Source organism: Penicillium expansum, assembly GCF_000769745.1.
Source record: "Penicillium expansum strain MD-8 chromosome Unknown contig277, whole genome shotgun sequence".
Lineage (NCBI taxonomy): Eukaryota > Fungi > Ascomycota > Eurotiomycetes > Eurotiales > Aspergillaceae > Penicillium > Penicillium expansum.
The window spans coordinates 95021-119580 of NW_015971414.1; the positions used below are offsets into that span (position 1 = coordinate 95021).

General features: G+C 49.1%; 8 protein-coding genes across 8 annotated transcripts; 3 read left to right on the plus strand and 5 right to left on the minus strand.

Moving 5' to 3' along the window:
* Positions 1–14: 14 nt before the first annotated feature.
* On the minus strand, positions 15–1875 carry rfeD (uncharacterized protein; the record flags this gene model as incomplete). The annotated part of the gene is made up of 6 exons (XM_016745684.1): positions 15–116; positions 283–708; positions 765–1178; positions 1253–1404; positions 1492–1660; positions 1816–1875. 6 exons carry the CDS (start codon positions 1873–1875, stop codon positions 15–17), a joined length of 1323 nt encoding a protein of 440 aa, XP_016595416.1.
* A 2321-nt stretch (positions 1876–4196) lies between these two features.
* PEX2_084150 (type 1 glutamine amidotransferase) lies at positions 4197–5204 on the minus strand (the record flags this gene model as incomplete). Its single annotated transcript, XM_016745685.1, has 1 exon — positions 4197–5204. The coding sequence occupies one exon, from the start codon at positions 5202–5204 to the stop codon at positions 4197–4199; it is 1008 nt and encodes a 335-aa protein (XP_016595417.1).
* A 1280-nt stretch (positions 5205–6484) lies between these two features.
* Positions 6485–7865, plus strand: PEX2_084160 (TauD/TfdA family dioxygenase; the record flags this gene model as incomplete). Its single annotated transcript, XM_016745686.1, has 4 exons — positions 6485–6787; positions 6853–7118; positions 7186–7446; positions 7502–7865. The coding sequence occupies 4 exons, from the start codon at positions 6485–6487 to the stop codon at positions 7863–7865; spliced, it is 1194 nt and encodes a 397-aa protein (XP_016595418.1).
* Positions 7866–8076: 211 nt separating this feature from the next.
* PEX2_084170 (anaphase promoting complex subunit 2) lies at positions 8077–10893 on the minus strand (the record flags this gene model as incomplete). Its single annotated transcript, XM_016745687.1, has 2 exons — positions 8077–10341; positions 10402–10893. The coding sequence occupies 2 exons, from the start codon at positions 10891–10893 to the stop codon at positions 8077–8079; spliced, it is 2757 nt and encodes a 918-aa protein (XP_016595419.1).
* Positions 10894–11456: 563 nt separating this feature from the next.
* Positions 11457–11954, minus strand: PEX2_084180 (V-type ATPase assembly factor PKR1; the record flags this gene model as incomplete). The annotated part of the gene is made up of 1 exon (XM_016745688.1): positions 11457–11954. The coding sequence occupies one exon, from the start codon at positions 11952–11954 to the stop codon at positions 11457–11459; it is 498 nt and encodes a 165-aa protein (XP_016595420.1).
* A 1095-nt stretch (positions 11955–13049) lies between these two features.
* On the plus strand, positions 13050–14974 carry PEX2_084190 (sugar porter family MFS transporter; the record flags this gene model as incomplete). The annotated part of the gene is made up of 5 exons (XM_016745689.1): positions 13050–13575; positions 13664–14136; positions 14188–14533; positions 14589–14665; positions 14729–14974. 5 exons carry the CDS (start codon positions 13050–13052, stop codon positions 14972–14974), a joined length of 1668 nt encoding a protein of 555 aa, XP_016595421.1.
* A 1021-nt stretch (positions 14975–15995) lies between these two features.
* On the minus strand, positions 15996–21291 carry PEX2_084200 (glycoside hydrolase family 15 protein; the record flags this gene model as incomplete). Its single annotated transcript, XM_016745690.1, has 6 exons — positions 15996–16487; positions 16552–18252; positions 18313–18647; positions 19198–19315; positions 19387–19451; positions 19527–21291. 6 exons carry the CDS (start codon positions 21289–21291, stop codon positions 15996–15998), a joined length of 4476 nt encoding a protein of 1491 aa, XP_016595422.1.
* A 1129-nt stretch (positions 21292–22420) lies between these two features.
* Positions 22421–24280, plus strand: PEX2_084210 (putative nucleotide-sugar transporter; the record flags this gene model as incomplete). The annotated part of the gene is made up of 2 exons (XM_016745691.1): positions 22421–22873; positions 22934–24280. The coding sequence occupies 2 exons, from the start codon at positions 22421–22423 to the stop codon at positions 24278–24280; spliced, it is 1800 nt and encodes a 599-aa protein (XP_016595423.1).
* Positions 24281–24560: the final 280 nt, after the last annotated feature.

Consider the following 24560-nt stretch of genomic DNA (forward strand, 5'->3'; position numbering starts at 1 on the left):
AAATGTGGGCCGTCTTATTGAGGTCGTTCACTTGATGTCGATTTGGAAGGCTTTCCATTTGCCTCCCACCGTTCGGCATCGTGGACACCCGCGAGGACCAGGGTAACTTGTTGGTCCTTGTGATGGACCATTATTCAATGGTCCATTCCCTGGAGTTCGGAATGAAGTGGGCGGACTTGAAATGAACATACCCACACAGTCGCGGCAGACTCCACAGATGCACTCCGTACAGGCATAGCACTCATTCAGTGCCGAGGGCCGTTTGCACTGAGCGCAAAATACCTGAACCTCTTTGTTGCGGAAAGATGCCGGGGTAGGATTGGAGAATCGATGTTGCTGGCGCTGGGAAATGGACGGGATAAGATTCATAACCGGGCTCGAATCAGAGTTTATAGACGGCGCAACTCCCGAAACCGATGATGCGAAATTTCTGCCAGATGCTGAAGACATGGAATCGAGCGATGATTCAATAGATGGGAATGGTTCCAAGTCGCTCTCACGGCTGCGGTGGTTCTCGTATGGTGGTGGGGTCAATGATTTGTGCAAGGGCGAGGCGGCGTATGAATGCGGTGGGAATGGCCGATGGGAAGTGATAGGAGGCAATCCTGCAGATTGGAAAGCGGGTGGTAGCGAGGACCGATTTTTCACCCCAGAGGGGACAGACGTCACGTTGGAAAGTAGTGGGGCAATCGTTGGCGACCGACCAGCCTGAATTTGGCGCATCAGCACCGAAAAAAAACCCCCAGAATTTCATTCAAACTCACCTCTGAATAAGGCTCATCGTCTACTTCGGTTGCTGACGTCGCGGCTTCTATCAAATCCTCCCAACGCTTGCCTTGCGCCCACGCCGCAGTTTGCGGCTCTGCTGAAAGGGCTTTGCGATCCCCGAGGCTTGGTCGCCGCCCGAATTCCTTTGACTTGGGGCGATCCTGCTTGGGTTTGCGGGCAGATTGAGTGATGGAAGATTTGCGCGGGCGGCAAAACTTGTCTCTCCGCTGGATTGGCGGTAATGTGGATGAGCGACCGGGCGGGGAGTGATTGAGGATGGATGGAAGAAGCTCGCGAGGACGAGGGGTAAACGGCGGGAGAGATTCCTGCTTGAAATGGTCACGGAGTGGGGGAAGTTCAATAGCTCCACGCAAGCGGGGATGACTCAAGTCGGTATCCGAATGGGTATCCTGGGGAAATGCGGGTCAGTGCCACCGTGGAGAGACTCAAGGGTCGAAGCCCACAACAGCCCGGAGCGACAAACCATGTCTGTATCCCAATCTGAGGCCAGTCGATGATGGTGCAGTTGTGCCAGAGCAACCGCCGCAGTGGCCGCAGCTGGGTGGGGTTCATCCAGAGCTCGAGGGGTAGCCGGGGAGCCATCCGCGACATAGATGTCCCTCTCCGGCGCCACATCTGTGAGTAGCCGTCAGTATGTGTGGCGAGAAATCAAGACCAGAAAAGGAGAAAGAGAAAAAGAAAAAAGAAAAAAAGAGGACTGACCATGAGGTCGCCGGGGTTGAGCGGGTTCGGGGGGTGACAGCTGCACCCGTTGCTCGAGCGGGGTGTTCACCATCATCAGGAAGCTCTCCTCGGTAGCCGGGAGCTTCGGGATGTAGTGGTTCGGATGCGCACGTCGAATATGCTCCTGCATGGAGCGATAGCGTTTTTCCTAGAGCACCAACCAGATTAGTTCAAGTTGAACTCCAGAGTTGCACGGGGGTCATATAGCTTTCGCAAGGTGATAAGGTGGGGTTCGGGGCAAATACTCACACCCAGGCATCTTTTGCGACAATTGGAGTTATCATTATTCTTCAAGGGACAGACCACCTCATTATTGGCATCGGTTACCGAGAACGAGCTGGTCAGTGAGCTTCGAGGAGGCATGGTGCATATGTTCATCCGAGATCCCGGGAGTTGAGACAAAAAAAAGGAGGGGCGAATAAAGAGGTCGAGCACAGACAAGGTTGATGTGAACAATAGACAGAAATGCAGTTCAACATGCTCTGGTAAAAGAGAAGAAGGGAAGAATTGGAAAAGGGTAAAAAAGAGGAAACGGAAGAGAGGGCGGCTCATACATTCAGAGAAGTACTTGGGAGGGCTTGTGGGAGTCACTGGGGGTATTACGGGTAATTACGCAGACTTCGCCTTATTCTATTTTTTTTTTTGCCCCGTACTTCTTTTTTTTTTCTGTTATTTCTGTACGTATATGTATATTCTATTCTAAATGTTATAGAAGTAGTTCAGGGTAGCTCTATTAATTCTAGTCAGGAACAGCTTTTATTCTTACCTTTGAGATAGTTACTCCATGAGCTCACATACGTGGCTATCGTCCCTATCGAGTATCGATAACCAAAAAGAGGGGCGTACAGCTTTGAGCTTCCCTTGTAAAAAGAAAAACCAAAAAAAAGTATCCCGTTCTTGGAATGTTCCACGCTATTAAAATTGAAATTTAAAAAAAAGGGAAAAACGAGGGGAGGAAAAGAAAGAAAAAAAACGGAAACGGAAGAAACTGTACGGTACAGAGTGGTATTTAATATACCGAATCGCACGGCTTTTCGGAAACCCCGGTGGAACACCGAGCTCTAGCGATTTTCATTACTTTTTTTTTCTTTCACATTCTTTAATGTAGTATCCTTAGATGTTTCTAATTTGTTATTCGGACTATTGATAACATATCTCTAGATAGAGATATAATTTACAGCTCCGGACAAAAGGAAAGAAAAGAAAAAAATAAAATACGTCGCGATAGGCGCTATCAGCGGCCCCTCCGAAGCTCTCCCCAGCTCCTGAGCTTCATTCCAGAAGGGAGGGAAGCTCCGGGTGGCGAACTAGCGCCACGTTACAGTGTAATATTACATGTAATATTCAATTCCACGGTTATATTTTTCGAATTTTATAGTTACAACATCCATATGTACATGTACATAGTACATAGTACACAGTAACGACCTATTCTAAGATTGAATATTAAATAGTTATAATGCGGAGTATATAATGTAATAAAGCAAAGGGGAGGTGGGTTCATACTCACATTGTATGGCAAGCGCGTGACTCCTATGCCCTACCTAGTGCACGGGGTACTTCCATAACCCTGCACTACTATATATCTTTCAAGTATTCCCCAAGTGCCTGTATCAGCTCCGATCTCCTCCGTTTGCCCTTAACTCTGTTAAGGCACAGCTTTCCAGATTATTTACATTTTACCCCTAAATACCCTGTATAACCAGTTGCCGATGAAGAGCATCCCAAAGCAGCCTGATTGGCCCCCAATCCCCACCGAGTCGCAATTACCTTCATCCTTATTGGTCTAACTCTCACGCCATCCCGGTTCTGGGTGGCCGTGCAGGGGGGATCAACGGAAAAGTCTGAGATTTCAAGGTCGAGGTTTTGGTATGCTGTACTCCGTACTCCCGTACGGAGTACAGAGTACATTGTATCAACTCCTAGCGATGTCTGACACTATAACACTAATAGTAAATAGAATATACAAAATAAGATACTAAATAGTACATTAAAACTGTAATCAGACCTTTACACTATCTATCCATTGGAAATGTCAAGCATGTCACACTCCACTTAATATGACAAGGTGGGGAGAGCTTGCGAGTCGAGACTTTCTGGCTAACACAATGTATCTTATCGTCGCTTAGAATTCATACATACTTTGTAAGTACAAAGTAAGGTCTAGCTTTCATGCAAGTCTATAATTATATCAACTCCATACTTTGTACGGAGTACATCTATTCCGATTTCCGATCTCGATCTAAGAACTATGACCATTGTACCTTGTAATCCGATTTCCTTGTTTAAACATTAATCCCTTTCTGCAGACCAACATACCAACTACGTCTCAGCCATGCAGGGTCCAACATCATGGTAACTCAGTGTGTCGCCACTAAGGGGTGGCTGAGTGACCACGAACTACAACATACCTATAATTGCACACTCATAAATCCCACTCGTGACCTATGCTCCGCATCACCTGAAACCCTTGCCGCGCGGTTCACAAGGGATTCAAACTCGCCCAACTGCAGAAATGCAGAAATTCAGAAATACAAAATGCAGAAACCAGCTCGGACACAAAGTCTCCAATACGTGATACGTGATAGAAAAGTGTCACTCTCCAACAAATACCGCACAATACGTGCATACATATCCACGCATCGTCATATCTTACTCCGACCGTAAACCACCCCCCCAAAAAATCAATCCAGCGGAGGTGTAATAATACCAGTACCACCACCATCACCCATCAAATCCCCATCCTCCCCAGCAAAGAACAATAAAACCGCCTCAGCAGCAGCCTTAGCATCATCATCATCCTCCAAACCAGGAACGCGTGAGCGATAAATGTGCTCTAAATACTCTGCCACAAAAGTCGCCGACCAACCAGCGCGACGCCCAAACTCCTGCACAAGCTCCCCATTGACAAAAGTGTCAAACTCAAAGTGACCCTGATACGTCAAGACCCGGCCGGGGTTATAAAGACCCTGGATAGCGCACTGCGCACTACTCCCGATACTAGACCACGGCGCTGGCAGCGAGACTCCCGTCTGGTCCGCGGCAGCTTCAGCCTCGGGCGTCGGCACAACTGCGTCACCGTGAACGAGCTGGATGCGGAATGGGTTCTGAGCCGTGGCACGCGCGAGAGGTGGGAAGTGCGCGGTGAAGGAGGGCTGGAGGGTGATAGGTTGGATGCCCATTTCGAAGCCAGCGGGCGAGGGTGCAACATGGAATGTTGATTTCGGTGGGTTGTTGGGATTTGCTTTGGTGCTGAGGAGGGATTGGGCGATTATCTGGTGCCCGAAACAGGAGCCAAAGAGCTTTATGTTTGGGTAATGGGTGTGCACTGTTTGGATGAAAGATTGCATTGCGTGGATCCACGGTTGATCTTCGTAGGCTGAGGACGCTGAGCCCGTGATTAGGATTGCATCTATTGGGCTCAATGGCTCGCCGGCGTGAGGCTCGGCTGGGGACTGTGGGTTGGTTCGTAGAGTTTCCAGAGGAGGTAGGGACCCGCCTACAGCATCGAAGGCCGTTACATGAACGGCAAGAGGTCCTTTCTGGAGTGTTTCTGGGGTTTTATTCAGCCGCTGAGCAGCTGCTTGCAGGAGGACGCGGAACTGCGAGCTGTATAGACCTCGTGCTTTGTATACTGAGAGGCAGGGAATGTCGGCGTCTAACACGGCCACGTGGATCTTGTGTTGGGCCATGGGATTGGATATCCTCTATTCAAATAAGTACAATGTACCAAATAAAAGAATATGATATTTGAGTCTACAAATATGAAAATTGAAAATGTTCCATGTCAAAGGGCGCTCGCATCCCCACGCCCGATAAGGATTCTGAGTAATCCGGTGGGGGCGTCCCAAAGAGGAAATCGAATCCTTGTCTGCAGATGACCCGACAAACGACATCAGAAGAGACAACGGCATAAGACAACTTAACTCAAGAAGAGTTGGAAGGGAAAAGTAAGAAGAAAAGAAAGAAAAAGCGGTTGAAATAGTCCACCCAAAGACCATTCATTAATAAGTACAGAATCAAAAAGTGCGAGAGCAACCATCTTTGTGCAATATTTGAAGGCTATATAAGAAGACCAGTACTTTGAGATATATCCATGGGTATATAGTGAGTTATCAATTGAGAGAGAAGAGAGTGGTTAAGAATCAACAGATCTCTACCATGTGCTTCCCCGAGCCCTAAGACCAACCCATATTTAAGGTAAAACGTGAAGAAAACCTAAAAACTCTCGCCCGATAGATTAATCACATGTAACAGAATTCCAAGGTTGATAGATGAGATCTGCCTGGAGCACTTCTTCTTTTGGATCTAAACAACCCGACCAGCCGGTTCATGCACGACGTACTCCGTACAAGACTGCCGGTACGATCGGTTGTGGTCAGAATATGTTGTGCTAGATAATAATGGATAACCTTAGTCTATCGGCCGAGACTGTGACTGGTTGGATGGTTGGATGTTAGAGATGTGCAGTATACTCCATAATAGATATGTACCTATTTTTGACTATGTAGATATGTGAATAGGGAGTAGAATCTTGTACCCCCTTATTTGAACGTCAATTGCTAATATTACTACCAACTACATAGCAATTTACCATCTTTCTATCTTCTTTATACTGTTAATTCTTCTACAACATAGTTTTATTCATATGTACATTCTAAATATCTACGAAGCCCAATATACGTGATCCCCCACTGCCATCACAACATCCAACCCCGCAAATTGCGCCATCCCGGCCCTTCAACCTCCAATCAGCTTCATTGCTTTTAGTTGCGGCACTCATTCCGCTATACAACCTTGGAAGATTATACTAAAGAATACTATGTTGTATGTTGTGTTTCGTAAAATTATCCCTCGTCACGCCATATAGTCCACTACATTGCTCACCAATTTACTGAGAACTGACAGAATATAAATAACCAAAGGCCCTGCATTTAGTGCTTCACATCTGTACATCATATTCCCGTTAATAATGGCTCCCGCTGCTACCTCCTCTCTCCCAGCTGCCCCTCACGACCTCACAGGGCCCATCTCATGGGATCTGTTCCCAGATGGACTGAAAACTACCGGCCAACATCCCCCACTATACGACCACATCATCCCCTTCGAAAAGTTCCCCAAACAAATCGACGGCCCAACAGTCTGGAAGGCCGAGGACTACCGCGAGAACCCAGAAAAATGGACACACGTCTTTACCCAGGACCAGATCGATGAGCTGAGCACAGCATCGGATGCTTTCCTTGCATCCAAGACCCCGCTCACTGGCATTTCCAAGGTGAGAACAATACAATCCGTATCTAGAAGACTTATGAACCAACAGCTAACCAATAACTTTGATAGACCAACTTCCAACTGCCCAGTCTAGCCGCCTACCTGAACGACCTGCGCGCAGACCTCATTGACGGCAAGGGCTTTATCCTCTTCAAGGGCTTCCCCGTCGAGAAATGGGGCAATCACAAGTCCGCCGTGGCATACATGGGTCTCGGCACATATCTCGGCTACTTCGTCAGCCAGAACAGCCGCGGTCACGTCCTCGGCCACGTCAAGGATCTCGGCGAGGATTCGACCCAGATTGATAAAGTGCGCATCTACCGCACCAATGCTCGGTGAGTTTCGTTTTCAATGGATGCGCAAGCAACGCAAAGCAAGCAATCCACTAACAACCCAACCCAGCCAATACTTCCACGCCGACGACTCCGACATCGTCGGCCTCCTCTGCATCGCCAAGGCCCTCGAAGGCGGCGAATCAGACCTCGTCTCCTCCCACCACGTCTACAACACCCTCGCCGTAGAACGCCCAGACGTTCTCAAGACCCTCACCGAACCAATCTGGTACTTCGACCGTAAGGGTGAGACAAGCAAGGGACAGGAAGATTACATCCGCACCAGTGTGGTGTACCTCGAGCGCGGTGAGAAGGGACGTGTCTACACAAAGTAAGTTTCACCAGCCCCCTCCAACTCCGATACTCGTATCTAATAGTAATACTAGATGGGACCCATACTACGTCCGCTCCCTCGGCCGCTTCAGCGACGCAGGAATCATCCCCCCTCTGTCAGACGCACAACAAGAAGCCCTGCGCGTGCTGGAAGAAACCTGCGTCCGCTTGTCGCTGCATATGATTCTCGATATTGGTGATATTCAGTTCTTGTCGAATGCGCACGTTCTGCATGCCCGCACCGCATACACGGATCATGCGCCCCCTGCCCCGCGCCGCCATCTGATGCGTCTTTGGTTGGCGACGCCTGAAAGTGAGGGTGGGTGGAAGTTGCCGTTCTGGGATAGTAATGAGAAGAAGAGGGGTGGAATTCAGGTTGATGACCAGGCTCCTGTTGCGCTTTTGGATGCGGAATGAGGCTTGGTTTGCTGTGGGCTTTATAGATTTGAATGATACCTTTTTTTCTTCTTTTTTTCTGGTTCTTTCCACGGATATATGGTTTTACCTAATTGGTCCAATCTATCATTCATAAATCATATTCTTTCAAGGGTATTTTGTACATCTGTTCCAGCAACGCCAAAAGAAGAAAGGAAAAAGCTCACACTTGATAGACGCCCCGTAGCTGATGCTAATGCACGATCTTGTAATTACCCCCGTTAACAATCTCCAACTTGCCCTTCGAAACCATACCACCCAAAAACTCGCGTAATTCCTCGTTGCTGAATGGGAACCCACCAGGAACGGCTATCTTCAGCATCATGACAATACGGGCCAGAGCCATAGGTCCTTGATTCGTGAGCATGCCCACAATAAACTGCCAATGCACATTCATTTTCTCCATGGCAGCCGCCTCGGCAGATTCCTTTGCGGCCGCGGCGGCCGCTGCTTCAGCCGCTGCGGCTGCGTTGGCCGTATCGCCTGCTTCGCTATCTGAGGCGTCGCTGAAGTCGCCGGCGGCGTGGGCATGGTGTTCCTCGTCTTCTGTGGGGAGAATTTCCAACACGCGGAAAGTGTCGCGGTGTACCTCGGTGAGGATGCGCTTGCTCACCCAGAAGAGACAGGCGCTGCGTACGAGGGGAAGTGTCATCTCGAGCTCTTCGGCGAGTTCCGGGATTGTTCTTGTGGCGGGTTCGCTCGAGTCAGACTGGAAAGCATAGATTACGGTTGCTTGCCAGGTTGTCACCTCGTCTTTGAAGGTATGGTTTTCTAACTCCAGCTCGACAGTGACCTGCCCCAGGCCGTTGCGCCACATGAGCTTACGCGAGTCCTTGCGCCTTTCAAAGCAGGCCGCGTACCGCTCTTGCAGTTGAGTGATTTCATCAGGGACCTTGAATTCTTGTTCTTGGAACTCCGGCCAGAAGAAGCGTGATAGAATCTTAGCGTGAAGTTTTCCGACGCCTGCTTGCTTCCGATACCCGGACAATATCTGATCATTCCGTACGGTGAGGTCAAGACGTCGCGAGTCGGCGATATCTTTTAGCATCACCTCGCATGCCTGTAGTGCCGAATCCCCGAATCGGACCTTTAGGAGCTCTAGTACTGTAATCTCTTGGTCGTAGTTCTGGCGTTTCTGGACGAGGCGGTCTGCGAGCAGGGTCTGCATTTCTTTCACAAAGGTCTCCTTCGAGTCGAACAAGCTAACCAGACTGTCAATGACATCTACACTCTTCGACTTTTTGTAGTCGGGGGCGGCATCCACTGGATCGGGCATCCAGTACAAATCGTCATAGTCGAGCTCGCTCCTATTGTTTTGCATGGAATGCTGGTGGACCTTGGTCAGCTCTGCCGCCAGCTCTGACAAGGTGTCGCCGGTAGTTGTCGGTCCCTCAGCTGCCGCGGGGTCCGCCAATAGACCACTAACAATCACCTTGACGGTGTCATCGCGGTCTCTCAAGTAGCGCCGGATCGGTCGAGCGATGCGATCTAGCAGAACACCCTTGGGGTCCAAGATATGAAATGCTCGAATGATTGAGATGTAAACCTGCAAGATCTCGACTGTAGAAGCACCGGGATGCAGCAACCGCTGGAGCAAATTGATAGAAAAGAAATGTGTCACATATAATCGTGCTCCAGATGAGTTGTTTGTGAACCGTCGCAGATCCTCCACCGCCCCACTGCTTGCAGGCCAATCGACAACCACGTCAAAGAGCTCGCTAACTCGAAGCTTTCCAAGCCGGGCAATACCCATCGCTCGCCATTTTTCCACGTCGCGGAAGCTCACTTCCATCACCCCGGACTGGGTTCCAGAGGGATCAGAATGGATGATGGCCAGGACCTGCACAGCAAGCCGTGCATAGACATTTTCAACCCAATGTTCTAGGTGCTGCGGTGCGGTTGAGGGCGACTCCCACTCGCCGGCATACGCGGCTCGGATAAAGTCACCCATCATGATGTTCATCACATTGGCGAACACCTTCTGGGCCTGGTCACCGCCAAGCCCGACAAGCTGTAGCCCGTTGAGAAACGCCAAAAGTCGATCCCGTGCAATGGTCACGGAGCCATCTTCGCCCTCGACCATCATGTGTGTCTGGGCTTCAGGTGACTCGTGCCTCCAGTCCTTGTACGAGACAGAGTATGCCCGTTCCATCTCCGTGCCATCGAGACTCATTCTGTCCGCATCGGAATCTTCGTCCAGGGTATCAATGCCTAAAATGATTACAGCATCTTCCGTAAGCTCTCTGGCGAGAAGCGGTGAAATCTTCTTCCATGGTAGACTGTACTGGACGACCGTATGAAAGGCACGCTGTAGTTGAGCCAAGAACCCCCCTTGGTGTGGAGTAGCTATTAACGGAAGTATGTAGTGCACGACGGGAGCAAGATAGATTCGACGCGCAAGCTGTAGGCAGTCCACGATTGTCCGGAGCAGGCCTTCTTCCCCGGGTGACTTCAACAGCTATAAGACCGTTAGTATGGACAGACCAACCAAATTCAAAACAACGCACAGAGTCCATACCTTAGATAGCCCAGTCCGAAGATTGACCAGAAAATGCCTCCGAATATCATTCCCATACCATTCAAACAATGTCCACGGAGAAGTTCGCATAAGATACTCCAGCGCCTCGGCCGTCTCCTTCGACGGAGGGCTGAGCCGGTTCCATTCTTTCAAAACCTGACTTCCATCGGTGCCCCGGAAGTTGTAAAGCAGCTCGAATCCCAGATTAGGTACGGATAGAAACTCTTTCGCCGTCTGCCGCGCCTGGTTCAATATGTCTTCCTCTGGGGATGCAGCGTCCGTCGATCCCCCAATCGTCGCGAATGAGGTTGATTGCGAGTCTGCTTTGAAAGTTGACGAGGAGTCAGTTGATTCTTGGAACGATGCGACTGGTGTCTGCTCGGGTTGGAAATCCGAGGTCGACTTCGGCGGGTGAGCTTCGAGCGACGCGGGGGAGAAGACGGAGCCGCAGACGCGCCTACGTCCCACATTGAGGGGTACGGTTGAGAGCATTTTTATCAAGGGACATCTGGCATTGTGAGATGCAGCTCGCTGGTAGTTTTTTGGTTGCTACTTCGGTTGTGTTCGATGGTTGGTTCTGTTATGTTGCGACGGAACTTCAATGTTTGGATTGCAGGAAGGTCACGTGGATGTTTTGAAGCTTCAACTCCACCGGTTCTGTTTACTTTGGTTTGTACAGTCGATGGGATAGGTTTGAATGTTATTGTTAACAGGTGTATTCAGAGAGGAGGGTCTTGAAGCCCCCGACAAAATCAAAATCAAGCGCGAGCTGCTGTAAATTGCACCATCTACATAGTATGGGGTATCGCTCCGAAACAAACAGACAAGAGGGCATTGCGTATATACGAATTCAAATCCAAAATCAAATCCAGATCCCAGCCAAGGTACGCAAAAGGTCGACACAAAGTTTGTATCACCATAAACGCGTCCTACACTTGTTCGTTGAGAGGTCCGGGACCTGGTAAGCATGCATGTGTGCAACCGTGTTCTACCGAGGCGACAGTGTAGATATTTCGAAGCAAGGTGTGCGTGTATCCTTGAGTGCCAAGTATCCCTCAAGACTGAGTATCATCAACCTTCTCCCACTCGCTATCAGTGCTCCCATACCCGGACCCCTCACCACGCGTGCTGGGTCGCTTCTTAGGATCACGCGCTGTGGGCAGCAATCCGGACGATGCACTCCCGGTCGCGACAGCACTAGACTTGTCATCTGCCTTCTTAACGTCGAGGGCTTCAGTCTCCGTGTCGCTGTCAGCGCTTTCTCCTACGGCGGGACTCTTCCGCGTATTCGCGTCAGCCTCCTCTTGTTTTTCTTTCTCAGTCTCCTGCGCCAGCTGGGCAAGTCGCACTTCAGCGGCGAACCAGTTGATGGACCACCATAATCCACCACTGATGATGGATAAGGCGACAAAGTGGAGGCTATAGGTGGATAGGAGGAGGGCGAAGAAGACAAGCTGGAGTGCGGCGAAGGTGACGTTGGTCGCGATCAAGAGGGTCGGGGTGGGTCCTGGGGTGAAGATGCTAGACCACAGGTCTTCCATGAAGGAAGCCATGATTTCAAAAATGAAGTTGGAAATCCGAAGGTTGCAGGTTGTAAGGTGGGGGTGGCCGGGAACTGGAATCCGTGGGAAAATGGTTACCGGAATGGACACCGCTTAGGTGGACAAGTGGACAATGAATTCCGATGTTGATCAAAATGGTGGATTTGGGAAAAGTCCCATTCTCCCCCCGTGGGGAATGTAGTGTGGATATTAACTACAATATTTGTATTCTACCTATGTGTTATTCATTCAGTCAGATGAAGGGATCACTATGTCTTATCCCTACGGGGTACACCTATAGAGTATACACGAACTACACTAGCTACCATCACGGGATAGATCGGCTTATAGTCACTTGACTTTCCGAATGCATGTCCGGCCCGAAGTACCCGTGAACTTGTCAGGTCTCGTCATCTGGAGCATCCCGTGGTAGTGATCATATGGCTACTTGAACTACGGAGTAGGCATATCTATATATCTATATATCTATACGCACAAATATAAACGACAGGGTAAGCTTGTACCAACACTGAATAGAGTTATAGTAACATATATATAACTCAAAGCCAAATGGATCTAGATATATGCCCCTATAATGTTGCAAGAATGAGTCTATCTTTCATGACTTGACCTATGCCTATTTGGTATGCATGCCCAGTCTGGCCAGACACAGAGTTGAGCCTTATTTCTCAAAGGCCGAGTATAGACCCAAGAGGAAGTTGAAACGTCTATGAACAATGCCAATAGCCGCCACCAATGGACGACGTGGTATTATGTTTCTTCTCCGTGTTTTCCCCACAATCGCAATAGCGCCGATCTTCCCCAAACCCACTGGCCGAACCGTCTACCACTCCGTCATCTACCCCGACTTGCATCCCACGTCTTTGTCCTCATTGGCTTTCCTGGCTGGTAACCCCCCAACTTCCTATCGGTCCCGATTCACGGAGGGGACAAACCTTGTATACTACCCCATAGTAACTGGGGAAAATGGGTATAAATATCGGAGGGCTTCCGGGGTAGGGGGTTTAAATATCAGAGCGTTTACCGCTTTAATCGAGAAACATAATCTTCGAGTTTTTTCAAATTGTCTCTCAATCTCCATTCAAAATGGTTGATGATATCCCCGCTACGAAAGAACTATCCCATGATCCAGCGGTAGAAGGCTTCTCTCACCATGCCAATGACATTGCCTCGGACCGTGAGCCCTATGGCCCACCCGGTCTGCGCGGTCTCGCAGCCAACCCATTTGTGGTCCTCTGTGCCGCCTGCTCAACACTGGGTGGGTTGCTCTTTGGTTATGACCAAGGTGTTGTGTCAGTGATTCTAGTCATGGATCAGTTCTTGACAGAATTCCCGCGGATAGACGAGGGTAATCCTGGCTCAGGCTTTGCAAAAGGATTGTTGACGGCGATGATTGAGCTGGGTGCTTTGATTGGTGCCCTCAACCAGGGTTGGATTGCGGATAAGATCTCGCGACGGTATTCAATTCTTGTCGCTGTTGCTATCTTCACTCTTGGCTCTGTGCTTCAGACTGCTGCCTATGGCTATCCTATGTTGACGGTGGCTCGGCTGATTGGTGGTGTCGGAATCGGAATGTTGTCTATGGTTGCACCATTGTACATCTCTGAAATCAGTATGTCCTCCTACTCGGAGGGGTTTTCCCCCTCTCCTTCCCCACGCATGCATGTGATATAAATTCTTATTTTAATCTCTCTTATTAGGTCCCCCTGAATGTCGTGGAACCCTCTTGGTTCTTGAAGAATGGTGCATTGTCCTCGGAATTGTGATTGCCTTTTGGATTACCTATGGCACGCGATACATGGTCGGTGAATGGGCCTGGCGCCTCCCTTTTCTGCTCCAATTGATCCCAGGCTTTGTCCTCGCTGCTGGTGTATACGCTCTTCCCTTCTCACCCCGTTGGCTGGCTTCAAAGGGTCGCGATGAGGAAGCTCTTGACAGTCTTTGCCGACTTCGTTCCCTGCCAGCTTCCGACAGACGCGTTCGCCAGGAGCTTATGGATATCCAGGCCGAAGTGCGCTTCCACCAGCAAATGAACAGGGAAAATCATCCAGATCTACAAGGTGGCGGCACAAAGAACTCCATTCTGCAGGAGCTTTCGTCTTGGGCCGATTGCTTCAGGAAGGGTTGCTGGCGTCGTACTCACATCGGCATTGGATTAGGATTCTTTCAACAGGTGAGTTCTTTGTATGTGGAGATAACCGACACACATTAATCATATGAATAGTTTATTGGTATCAACGCTCTTATTTACTACTCTCCAACCCTCTTTGCAACGATGGGTCTCGACACGAGCATGCAACTTATCATGTCTGGCGTTCTCAACGTTGTACAGTTGGTGGGTGTCACTACCAGTATCTGGACCATGGATGTTGTTGGTCGCCGCAAGTTGCTTCTAGGTGGTGCAGCCCTTATGGCCATATCTCACATTATTATTGCCGCTTTGGTCGGGATCTACTCTGTTGATTGGCCGTCCCACAAAGCAGAAGGTTGGACCAGTGTGGCCTTTCTACTATTCTACATGCTTGCCTTTGGGGCTACCTGGGGTCCTATCCCGTGGGCTATGCCTTCCGGTACGTGCCTTTCTCTGTTTCTCTTATTAATCAGGTCTCAAACTGACATATCCAGAAATCTTCCCTTCTTCCCTTCGTGCCAAGGGTGTTGCTCTTTCAACTTGCTCCAACTGGCTCAACAACTTCATCATTGTACGTTTCTCATTACCATTATCTGGTCACTCGGTGTTTCAAGCATGCTAATTATCTCTATAGGGTCTCATCACCCCGCCTCTGGTCCAAGACACCGGCTACGGTGCTTACGTCTTCTTCGCCGTCTTTTGCTTGCTCGCTGGAGTGTGGACTTACTTTTTTGTGCCAGAAACCAAGGGCCGAACTCTCGAGCAGATGGACCATGTGTTCAAAGACAACTCCAGCGAAGAAGAAAAGGCTAAGAGGCGCGTGATTGAGGCCGAACTGATTCGTGCCCAGTATGAGAATGTGCATCAGGAGTTTGCCTGAACCAATCTGTCCCGCCATGAATATATAAATTGAACACTAGCGCACGCTCTCCAATACCCATTGTTTTAATTTGCTTAGCATAAACAAAGAAATTCTACGATATTATGACTTACATGAGTGGAAAACAAATAATTGGTCACCAACCTGGTACCTACTTGCCCCGAGTTCCGAACCGAGATCTACGAAACCGTAACTTGATTGCGACAACCCTGAATAATGAGCTACAACATAAAATGTGTATTGCTATATTTTAGAAATTGTCTATATAGCTTTTACATATCAATTTCTACACAAATGGAAGTATAATTAAAGTTGTTCTACCTCACCAACTAAAGCCTTTCTGTGCACGGGAGCTTGAGCGTCAAATATACACTAAAACGCAAAGAATCCCATCTCGCGAAATGTTTCCTGATGACTATTTTTGTTTCCAAGTGATAATGATGAGATGCTCTCAACCTTGTTGACCATCAACGGTTTCCAGTAAGTATTGAAGCGGTTTGGATTCCAGCAACCACGGCGAGCCCCGACAGAGATCGAGTTTAGAGATGGGTGGATAGTTAGTGCTCACAACAACTAGACTCTATGGCTATCTCCCGACTATCGACCATTTGAACAGTGAGATACGATTTACAATCGTCCTTTTATCGGTGGGCGTTAGGCCATGTCATTTGAGATTGAGATTGAAGGCTAGTTGTTCCAAGTAAATTGTGCCACTTGACTATTTGCAGTAGTACTAGAGTACTAGAGCTGGAGGATTACATATAAATCCCCCATGGCTACCTACCTAGGTAAGGTACATACTAGGTACAGTGTACTATGTAGGTACCACGCTACCAACCGTGACCCACTTAGAGTGACCCACTCAACATAACCTTAAACTCAAAAAAGTGACATTCCAAGGTTGACAAAAAATAACCTTAGTCCTAAACTAAACAGCCATGGTATCTCGTGTAAACTCTCTGTTCCCCCCTTAAACGCCGCAAATGGCACCTGCGCATATAGAATGCAAGCCAAGATAAGATCACAAAACACCATGACGCGCCTTGAAAATAGATACTTTTTCGTCGTAAAATAGAATCTCCTGTAGTCGGTACCGAATCCGTGAAGCACCTTGTTCTTCGTCGGGCTCAGTGTCATAGTCGTCCGGGTCACTGGAAAGGAGATCTGTGTCAGCGGCCCCCGAGCCATCTTCGTCGGAATCATCGCTGTCTTCATCGGATGCGTGGTTGGGGTTAGCCCACCCTTCATCCTCATCTTCGCTGTGCGTTGGGGAATGATCAATCGCCGGGTGGTCGTCGAAATCTAGTGGGTTATCGTCATGTCTTGCTTCGAGAATCTGGTAGCATTTGATGTGCAGACCAATGTAGGCGATCTTCAGGTCTGGGCGTATGCTGACGATGTCCAAAACTTGCAGCGCAAGCTCTTTCAAGTAGCGGTGGACGGCTTGGTGAATGTGTGGTAAATACAGAGCACGAAGCTGGGGCATATTCGGCAATCTCTGTAGGAAGAAATGCTGCGGAGTCGTTATTAGCCCTGAGGTTAGGTCCAAAATCCAATAATGGTGGCCGTTCTCTTACCCAATCGCGATAGTGCATCGCCATTCCCAGCTCTTTCAACTGCGGCATCTTTCCACTCGTGACGAATGATACCATGTCATGGTTGAACATCCACTTGTGCCATCGTGTACGTGAATATCCGGTGCCAATTATACGGTCAGTGGCGTCAATCAACACCTTTCGCAGACTCTGCCTGTGCTTTCGCAGAATATGCCGGTAAATGGCATCAATCTGCACAGCAGATTCGTGACCTGGGGCTTCGTGCAAATAAACACTTTCCAGGGTATTTGGAGCCAGCGCATCCTTGATAAACAGTATGAGATAAGGCGAAACAGTGTCCGTGCGAATATGCTTCAAATTTAGCGAGTATTCAACTGAGCTAACACTTGCTCGACGCTCTGCATCCTGTGGACGTTTTGTCGGCATCACAGGAGGAGCATACTTGCGACGGAGAGCCCTCCACAGCTTTTCATGATCCTCGCATCGCATGATGGTGAGAGTAGTCAGTCCAGTCCAGTCAACAGCCGGCAATAGCGTTGGCACAGAAAGAGGTACGCGTTCAAGCTCGAGTACTTTGAGGCAAAGTATTTCACTGTCAGATTCATAGGAAGGTAGCGGTGAGCGGGCACTCCGTTTGGGCAAACCAGAGCTTGGTGGGGACTTCTTGTCCTTGGTGGTGTTGGGAGACTGCTGCTCTTCATTTGTAGTCAATGGGACTGTGCTCTCAGTAGAGTTTAGTGACTTGCTTATCGCACTCTCAGATGACAGCGACTTATCATCATCGGGCGAGGCGATGATGGCATTATCTTGCTTGTTGTCTAAATGCCGTCTTGTCAAGATACCAAGTACACCGTCGGCTCTAGGCCAGCTTGTTGAACCATCAGACTCCTTCCCACAAAGCAGCCACGCACTCATATATGCCTTTTCGGCAATGCCAATTCGGAGTTCGGATAGACGGTGACGTGACCGATCAATGAGAAGTGCCAGCTCCTCCACATAAGCGGGTTCATCGATGTCAAGAACAGCTACGTTCTTGAGTGGAGGCAATACCGACAAGGAAGGATGTTCCACGTGTTTGTATTTTTGGAAGAGCCTCGTTGCCGCTGCTGACGAACTGCGCAAAGCATTCTCTGAATTGTCATGCCAGCGCACCCAAACACGCTCCAGGCGACAGTCTTGCCCTGGCCGATCTGCCAATGACGCAAGCGCCAGCCAAATTTCGCGGACTACTCCGGTGGGCATGTCCCAAATGAAGGCTTCGAGATTCACCATCCGTGCAACTGCTAAAGCGACCAGCGTCCCTAGCATCTTACCCACTTCTTTAGTCACCGAGTATTCTTGTACCCAGCTGAGCGGGCCATTTCCAATAGAGAATGTGCGGGTATACTGTGCATAGTGATTGCCTCGTCTCGACCGGAGGCGAACTCCGTTGTCCCCAGGGTCCGAGTTCGGCTGATGATGGAGGTTATCACAACCACAATTCACACAGCTACTTTTGGCTTGGTCAGATGGGAACAGTGGCAGCCGATTGAATACATCCTCGCCCATGACCAATGTGGAAAGACCATAAGACAGAGCATCCACCCCCGAGTAGTCATCCGTTGATGGGTTCAGCGACTCAGGCCAGACGATGTCGAAACGGGAGTACATGTGCGGAATAGCCAAGGAATGAAGAGCGGAGCAAGTAAGAGCGAGTGAGGTCAGGTCAGTCGTATGGGTCACCTATTGTACACCAGAACTGTAAGCTATCTGTTCACGATCGGCGGGGAAGATCTGTGATACCTCTTTGATGATCTCTTTCAAAATGTCCAAAGGTAGATCCAGCAGCTGCAGAGGGTTGTTGGCCATTTCCAGTTCTGGGGGGGTTTGATTTGGGCCTTCGGTGCGGGGAGTTGTTGGAGTCGCGTCCTGTTCGGAGGATTGATTGAAGCCCTCTTGCTCCAAGCGCAGATTCCCCAAAGTTAGTGTTAGATTTTGCTTGGCAGCGCCTTCAAGCTCCCTTGAAGTAGTACTTGGGCTGGAGACCAAGCCCTCTTCATCCGATGATAAGGCGAGATCGGTGTTAGGCTTATCAGCCCAATCCAAGCTGGCGCCTGCCATTAGACAAGTGGGGATTCCTGTAATATCACGGGGGTAATAAGACACGATGGGTTGGTGGCGAGGAACATCTCCAGCTAGAAGCTGAAGAGAAACACACCCCGGCAATTCCTTTGTTCAGATATGTTTGTTTTGCACAAAGACAGGCAAAGATGATGATAAAGGGAATCTGGGGTAGCCGCCCTAGAGCTCCCGGGTGATCATCTGTTCCGTTACATAAGCAGTTGTCTTCACCTCCAGGACTGGGCCTGGATAGTTAATTAGGACACGAAGGGTAGATTGACTGAGTAGAATATATTTACTATATTTACTATATTGCCTATGAGTTGTGACTTAACCAAAAGGGAACAAATTTGTATTTCGTTTTCTAACTGTAAGCCAAAATTATAGAACTGCATCGAACAATTCTTTTCTCCCAAAAACAACAGTGTCATAGTCAGTCTATAGCTGCCACCGACTTGAACGAGAGATGAGTCTAGTCACCAACTCGTCCAATTCTCCCCAGATTAATTGCAGCACTGATACAGGCTAGGTGACTGAAGGCCTGTGGGGAGTTGCCCATCTGCTCACCAGAAATGGCCACTTCTTCAGAAAACATTCCCAGATGATTCGCGTAGGACAGGATGTTATCAAAGTGCGAAAGCGCAAGTTTCCAGATATTTGGAATAGGCACATCGTATTTGGCAGCCTGAATATCCAATTTCAGCCCCGATTAGCAAAGTCCAATGTTTCCTTTTGGGGTAGTTCCATAAAACCTACACGAGCCATGGCTTCGACAAGCCAGAAGGTTACCATGATGAAGGCACCTTCGCCTCCGGTCATACCTGTGTAACGCGAGTATTAGTACTTGTTCTAGAGTTTTAATAACCCAAGGTTCTAAGAGCACAAGATATGCCTACCATCATTGGCCTTCTGGTGGTCATATCGGAACACCATCTTGGCGCTGGACAGACCCTCCTTCTCGGGGCTTTGCAAAATCCTTTTCAGCGTGCTGATAAATCGCGGATCATTGGGAGCAACGAAGAAGACCAAGGGTGCAATCAAGATAGACGCATCTAGGACCTCGGGACTCTCATAACTCTGGCAGAAATGGCCACGCTCTTCGTTGTACCCCTTGGTCATGATTTCATCGTACATCTCGTCACGGACCCTGATCCATTCAAAGCGATCGGGGCATGGCAGGCTAGCACGCTTCTCCGCAAGGCGGATTCCGCGATCCAGGGCCACCCACATCATGATCTTCGAATAGATAAAGTTTTGGATCTGGCCACGCGATTCCCAAATGGACATATCCTTCTGGTTCCGAACACCGACAACGTAGTTGATCATACGCCGAATGGAGTTCCATTGGTCATAGGTTATGGGGTTTCCGTGCTTGTTGTACAGGTAGATACTGTCCAACAATTCGCCGTAGATATCCAGCTGCGTGTGGAAGACAGCAGCATTGCCAATGCGAACGGGCTTGCTGCCTTTGTACCCTTCGAGGTGGTCCAGTTCCACCTCGGGAATGTCGTATTCACCCCGGATAGTGAACATCAGCGGCAAGAAGGGCTTTTTGCTGTTGGGATCAAGGTCCTGAGAAGCATGCGGGAAGACCCGCTCGAAGATGAAGTTGACATATGCTTCCGCTTCTTGGCTGTATCCCATTTTGAGAAAGACATACAACGTGAAGGCTGTGTCACGCACCCAGGAGTATCGATAATCCCAGTTCCTAGCACCTCCCACATTTTCGGGGAGCGAGAAAGTGGGCGCCGCGACAATTGCACCGGTCGGCTTGTAGGTCAACAGCTTCAGGATGAGGAGACTGCGCTCAACTGTCTCCCGGTAATGACCACGGAAAGCACACTTGCGTGTCCAATCGGTCCAATAGTCAGAAGTTTCCTCCTCCATTTTCAAGAGGTAGGCTGCCATGGTCGCCGAGCTGGGGACAGCCTTCTCGGGACTGTGCAACACCAGATGAATGGTTTGACCCTCCGACAGACGGATCCAGGCCACCAATCCGCGTCCACGAAGACCATCTCGTTCTTCCAGTTTCAAAGACGCCGGGGGGAAACCAAGCTTATCTGGCTCTCGTGAATCGGCAAAGATCTCGACTTGCAGCCGCTCTGACTCACTCTCAAAGTGGACGGTCTGCAGCCGGTGCTTGGACATGTCGTTTTCCAGCTTTGCACGGGTGTTGTGCGAGTCACGCGCATAGTTAAAAGCTGGGAATAGCTGCACTTGCAATTCCATCGAGCCACGGCTACACTCCAGCTTTCTGATCAGGCCTGAGTGCTGCAGTCCCGATTTGAAGCGATTGGTCCCCGGTTCATTGCAAGGACAGTATCCCGACAGCAACCGGGACGACTGCGCACCCTTTTTGGGTGTGACGGGGAAGTAGTCCAGCAATGTCGCGACACCATCCTCGTTGGTCCATCTGGTTTCAAGCAGGTTCGAGTATGGAAGATACCGCTGCTTACTGTGGGCATCTACCACCGTCTTGTAGGGCTTCACGGAGAAGAAACCTCCTTTTCTGGCGTCTAGCAGGCGACAGAAAACGGTAGGAGAGTCAAAGACTGGCCAGCACATGTAATCCAAACTACCGGCCTTGCTAATCAGGGCACAGGTGTGCATGTCCCCAATCAGACCGTAGTCTTCAATGGCATTGTACGCAGGTTCACTCATGATGGCAAGGTGAGCGAACTAGCTAAAGAAATCCGATGCAAGTTCCGAATACCGGTGAAGGTTTTGATAAATATCAGATGCTATTTTGCAGCATCAACACAAATAAGATGGAAGATGGAGAAGAAGAAGAAGAAGAAGAAATGAAAAGCAGAGAGGTAGACGCAATGCCTCGCATTGTCACTTATCATCCGCATCCTCCGACATATATTATTTCCGGAACTTGTGGGAGACACCACGACATGATGATGATAATGGTTGGATCTGAGGTCATGGCTATGCCGAGTGGGTATAGGGCTTCTTCTTCATAGGAGATAAACTTGGTGAGCTCGACCAGAAACAGATTGTCGTTTCTCCAATAGACTCATATTGGGAAGTAAATGTCTAGCCTTTCTGTCAACAACAAGCCGTGTCAAATGTAAGACCATTGAGGCAAGTGAAATAATCACAGAGAGGTTAGTTAGACCTTCCTATACATCTCTCAGTCAAGACCGGAGATTTCAGTCCACCAATGAGAATCGAAACCAGAGAAGATCCCTCAGATCTCTCAAACCGCTCAACCCAGTCAACCCAGTCAATCTTGGAAATATTAAAACATCAAAATATCGAAATATCGAAATATCGAAACTATTCCACATATTTTTCCCCCTTGACCCCGGATCGACCGGACAGTGGAGACGGATATAAAATGTGTAACCAATAAGAGGTGAGTTAAGGGAAAGATGAGAAAGGAGAAGAAGAGAGAGCTGAAGGAAAATGAGCGAAACACATCACCGCCCTTTAATTCCCCCAATTTTTGCCATTCCTTTTGAATTCTTGAATTCCTTTGGACTCAGGCCCATTTTCTCTCATTTTCATTTTCATTTTCATTTTCATTTCTATTTCCTTTTTATTCCTTTTTGTTTCGTTTCTTCTTTGGAGCTGTTCACTTACTTGGATTCACTTCCAAGGTTCTTACCCGATTCCTCCAGGGCTCCCCTCTTTGTTTCTTTGTCAGCATATCCCCCTGTCAACTCAACTCAACCCCGAGCCCTCGTGCACTGTCGTGTGACGAACTTGTTCCCACGTTAATGGAGATCCATCTCGTTTACGCTCTTTTACATTCTACCTCGTAACTGTCCCAGTTATTAGAATGGGGCTCTCCGCCGGCGCCCACCACCGTCGGCGAAGCTCCATGCTTACCGGGACAGGGCGAGCCTCACAACCGATTTTGACAGAGCGCAGAGATGATACACCCTGGTCGCATGGAGATGGAGGAAATCACAAACGCGAAGAACAGGAACCTTTGACCACCGAAGATGACACTGATGTCTCCGATGTCTTATCCGCTGCAGAGACTCTGGAGCTGGACCCGATGACTTCGGATGATGACCAATATGACGAGGAAACTGGACTCACATCACATCAAAAACGTCAGCGACGTCGACGGCGAAAGCAGCGCCGCAAGTTGGATGCTCGAATCGCAGACGTCAAGGGCCAGGGTTCGATTCGCGAGATTCTGTCGGATAGAAACGTTGTCAAGAAGCTACTAATCAACGGCGGGCTGATCTTGCTGTGGTATCTCTTCTCGCTGTCCATTTCAATAGTGAGTGATTCTTTTGTGTATTGCAAGTCGAGCAGGTACTAACAATTGTCGTGTTTGCAGTACAACAAATGGATGTTCTCCGAGAGCGATATCGTCTTCCCTTTCCCTCTTTTTACAACGAGCTTACACATGGCTGTCCAATTCTCTCTCTCCGTTATAATACTCTGGATCTTTCCATCGCTTCGTCCACAACAACCGACAGGGTCTGCGGCTACATCTCCCATCGATGTGACCGAGGAACCACAACCCCTCATGTCTAAGTTATTCTACTTCACTCGCCTCGTTCCCTGTGGTGCAGCAACCTCGCTTGACGTTGGTCTCGGGAATATGTCCTTGAAGTTCATCTCCCTGACTTTCTTAACTATGTGCAAATCGTCCGCACTTGCCTTCGTCCTATTATTCGCCTTCCTTTTCCGTCTTGAAACACCCTCGACCAAGTTAATCATAATCATTGCCACAATGACAGTAGGTGTTGTGATGATGGTCGCTGGAGAGACAGCTTTCAATGCGCTTGGCTTCGCACTCGTCATTGCTTCCGCGTTCTTTTCGGGCTTCCGATGGGGCCTGACACAAATTCTCTTGCTTCGCCACCCGGCTACCTCAAACCCATTCTCAACTCTCTTTCTCCTGACTCCTATCATGTTCCTCTCGCTTATCACTATAGCGCTATCTATCGAGGGTCCTCATGAAATTTACCAAGGATACCTAGCGCTCGCTAGCAAACATGGCAACCTATTTGGCTCGTTCCTTCTGATTTTCCCTGGAGTACTTGCATTCTGCATGATTTCTTCTGAGTTTGCGCTTCTGAAGCGTTCCTCGGTTGTCACACTGAGTATCTGCGGTATCTTCAAGGAAGTAGTCACAATCAGCGCTGCGGGCATTATCTTCCACGATAAGCTCACAACGGTCAATGTAACCGGTTTGGTCGTCACTATCAGCAGCATTGCAGCGTACAACTACATGAAGATTGCAGGAATGCGCAGCGAGGTACCGGAAGATGATTCATCGAGTCGCGAGTCGAGTCCTGCATCTGACACCGACGAAGGTGAGCATAGCAGTGGCGATCCAGGGGATTATCGCCGGGTTGCCCATCAGGACTCCAGCATCATTAGCCCTGCACCGGGTGGTTACCTCAACGATGATCCCCAATCATCATCAGCCAGTGACCAACGGCACTCATTCCGAGTGCGCTCTAGTGGTGCCAGGCGTGGTCTTTCAATCTCGACTTCTATCATTCTAGAAGATGATAACACACTTCCTCCTCTTAAATCGGCACCTGCGACTATCACTACAATGGCTGAGGCAGGGTTCCCTCACTTACATGCCCCTGATCACGAAGCATCGCCGGGCGTGCAATCGAGCTCGTCTGTTTCGCCCATTCGGAGCCAACATTTCACCCAGCACTAGCATTTCACACTCATTCTTAACTACTCCTCTCTTATCTTCGTCTACCTATATTGCACATGCATGTGATGACTTTTCACGTCGCCTATACTATCTTCGATGTTGGAGGGTCTGTGACCTACTCGAAGGGAACCTAGTGTGGCTCTTTGAATCGCATGTCTACTCTGACAGATATGAATTGGTCGAGCTCTGGATTGACCAGAACACGATTTCTTATTTCTGTTCGCATGAAGGGGCTTCTTTGGATTTTGGCTTTGGCTTAACTGATACCATCAATTGAATT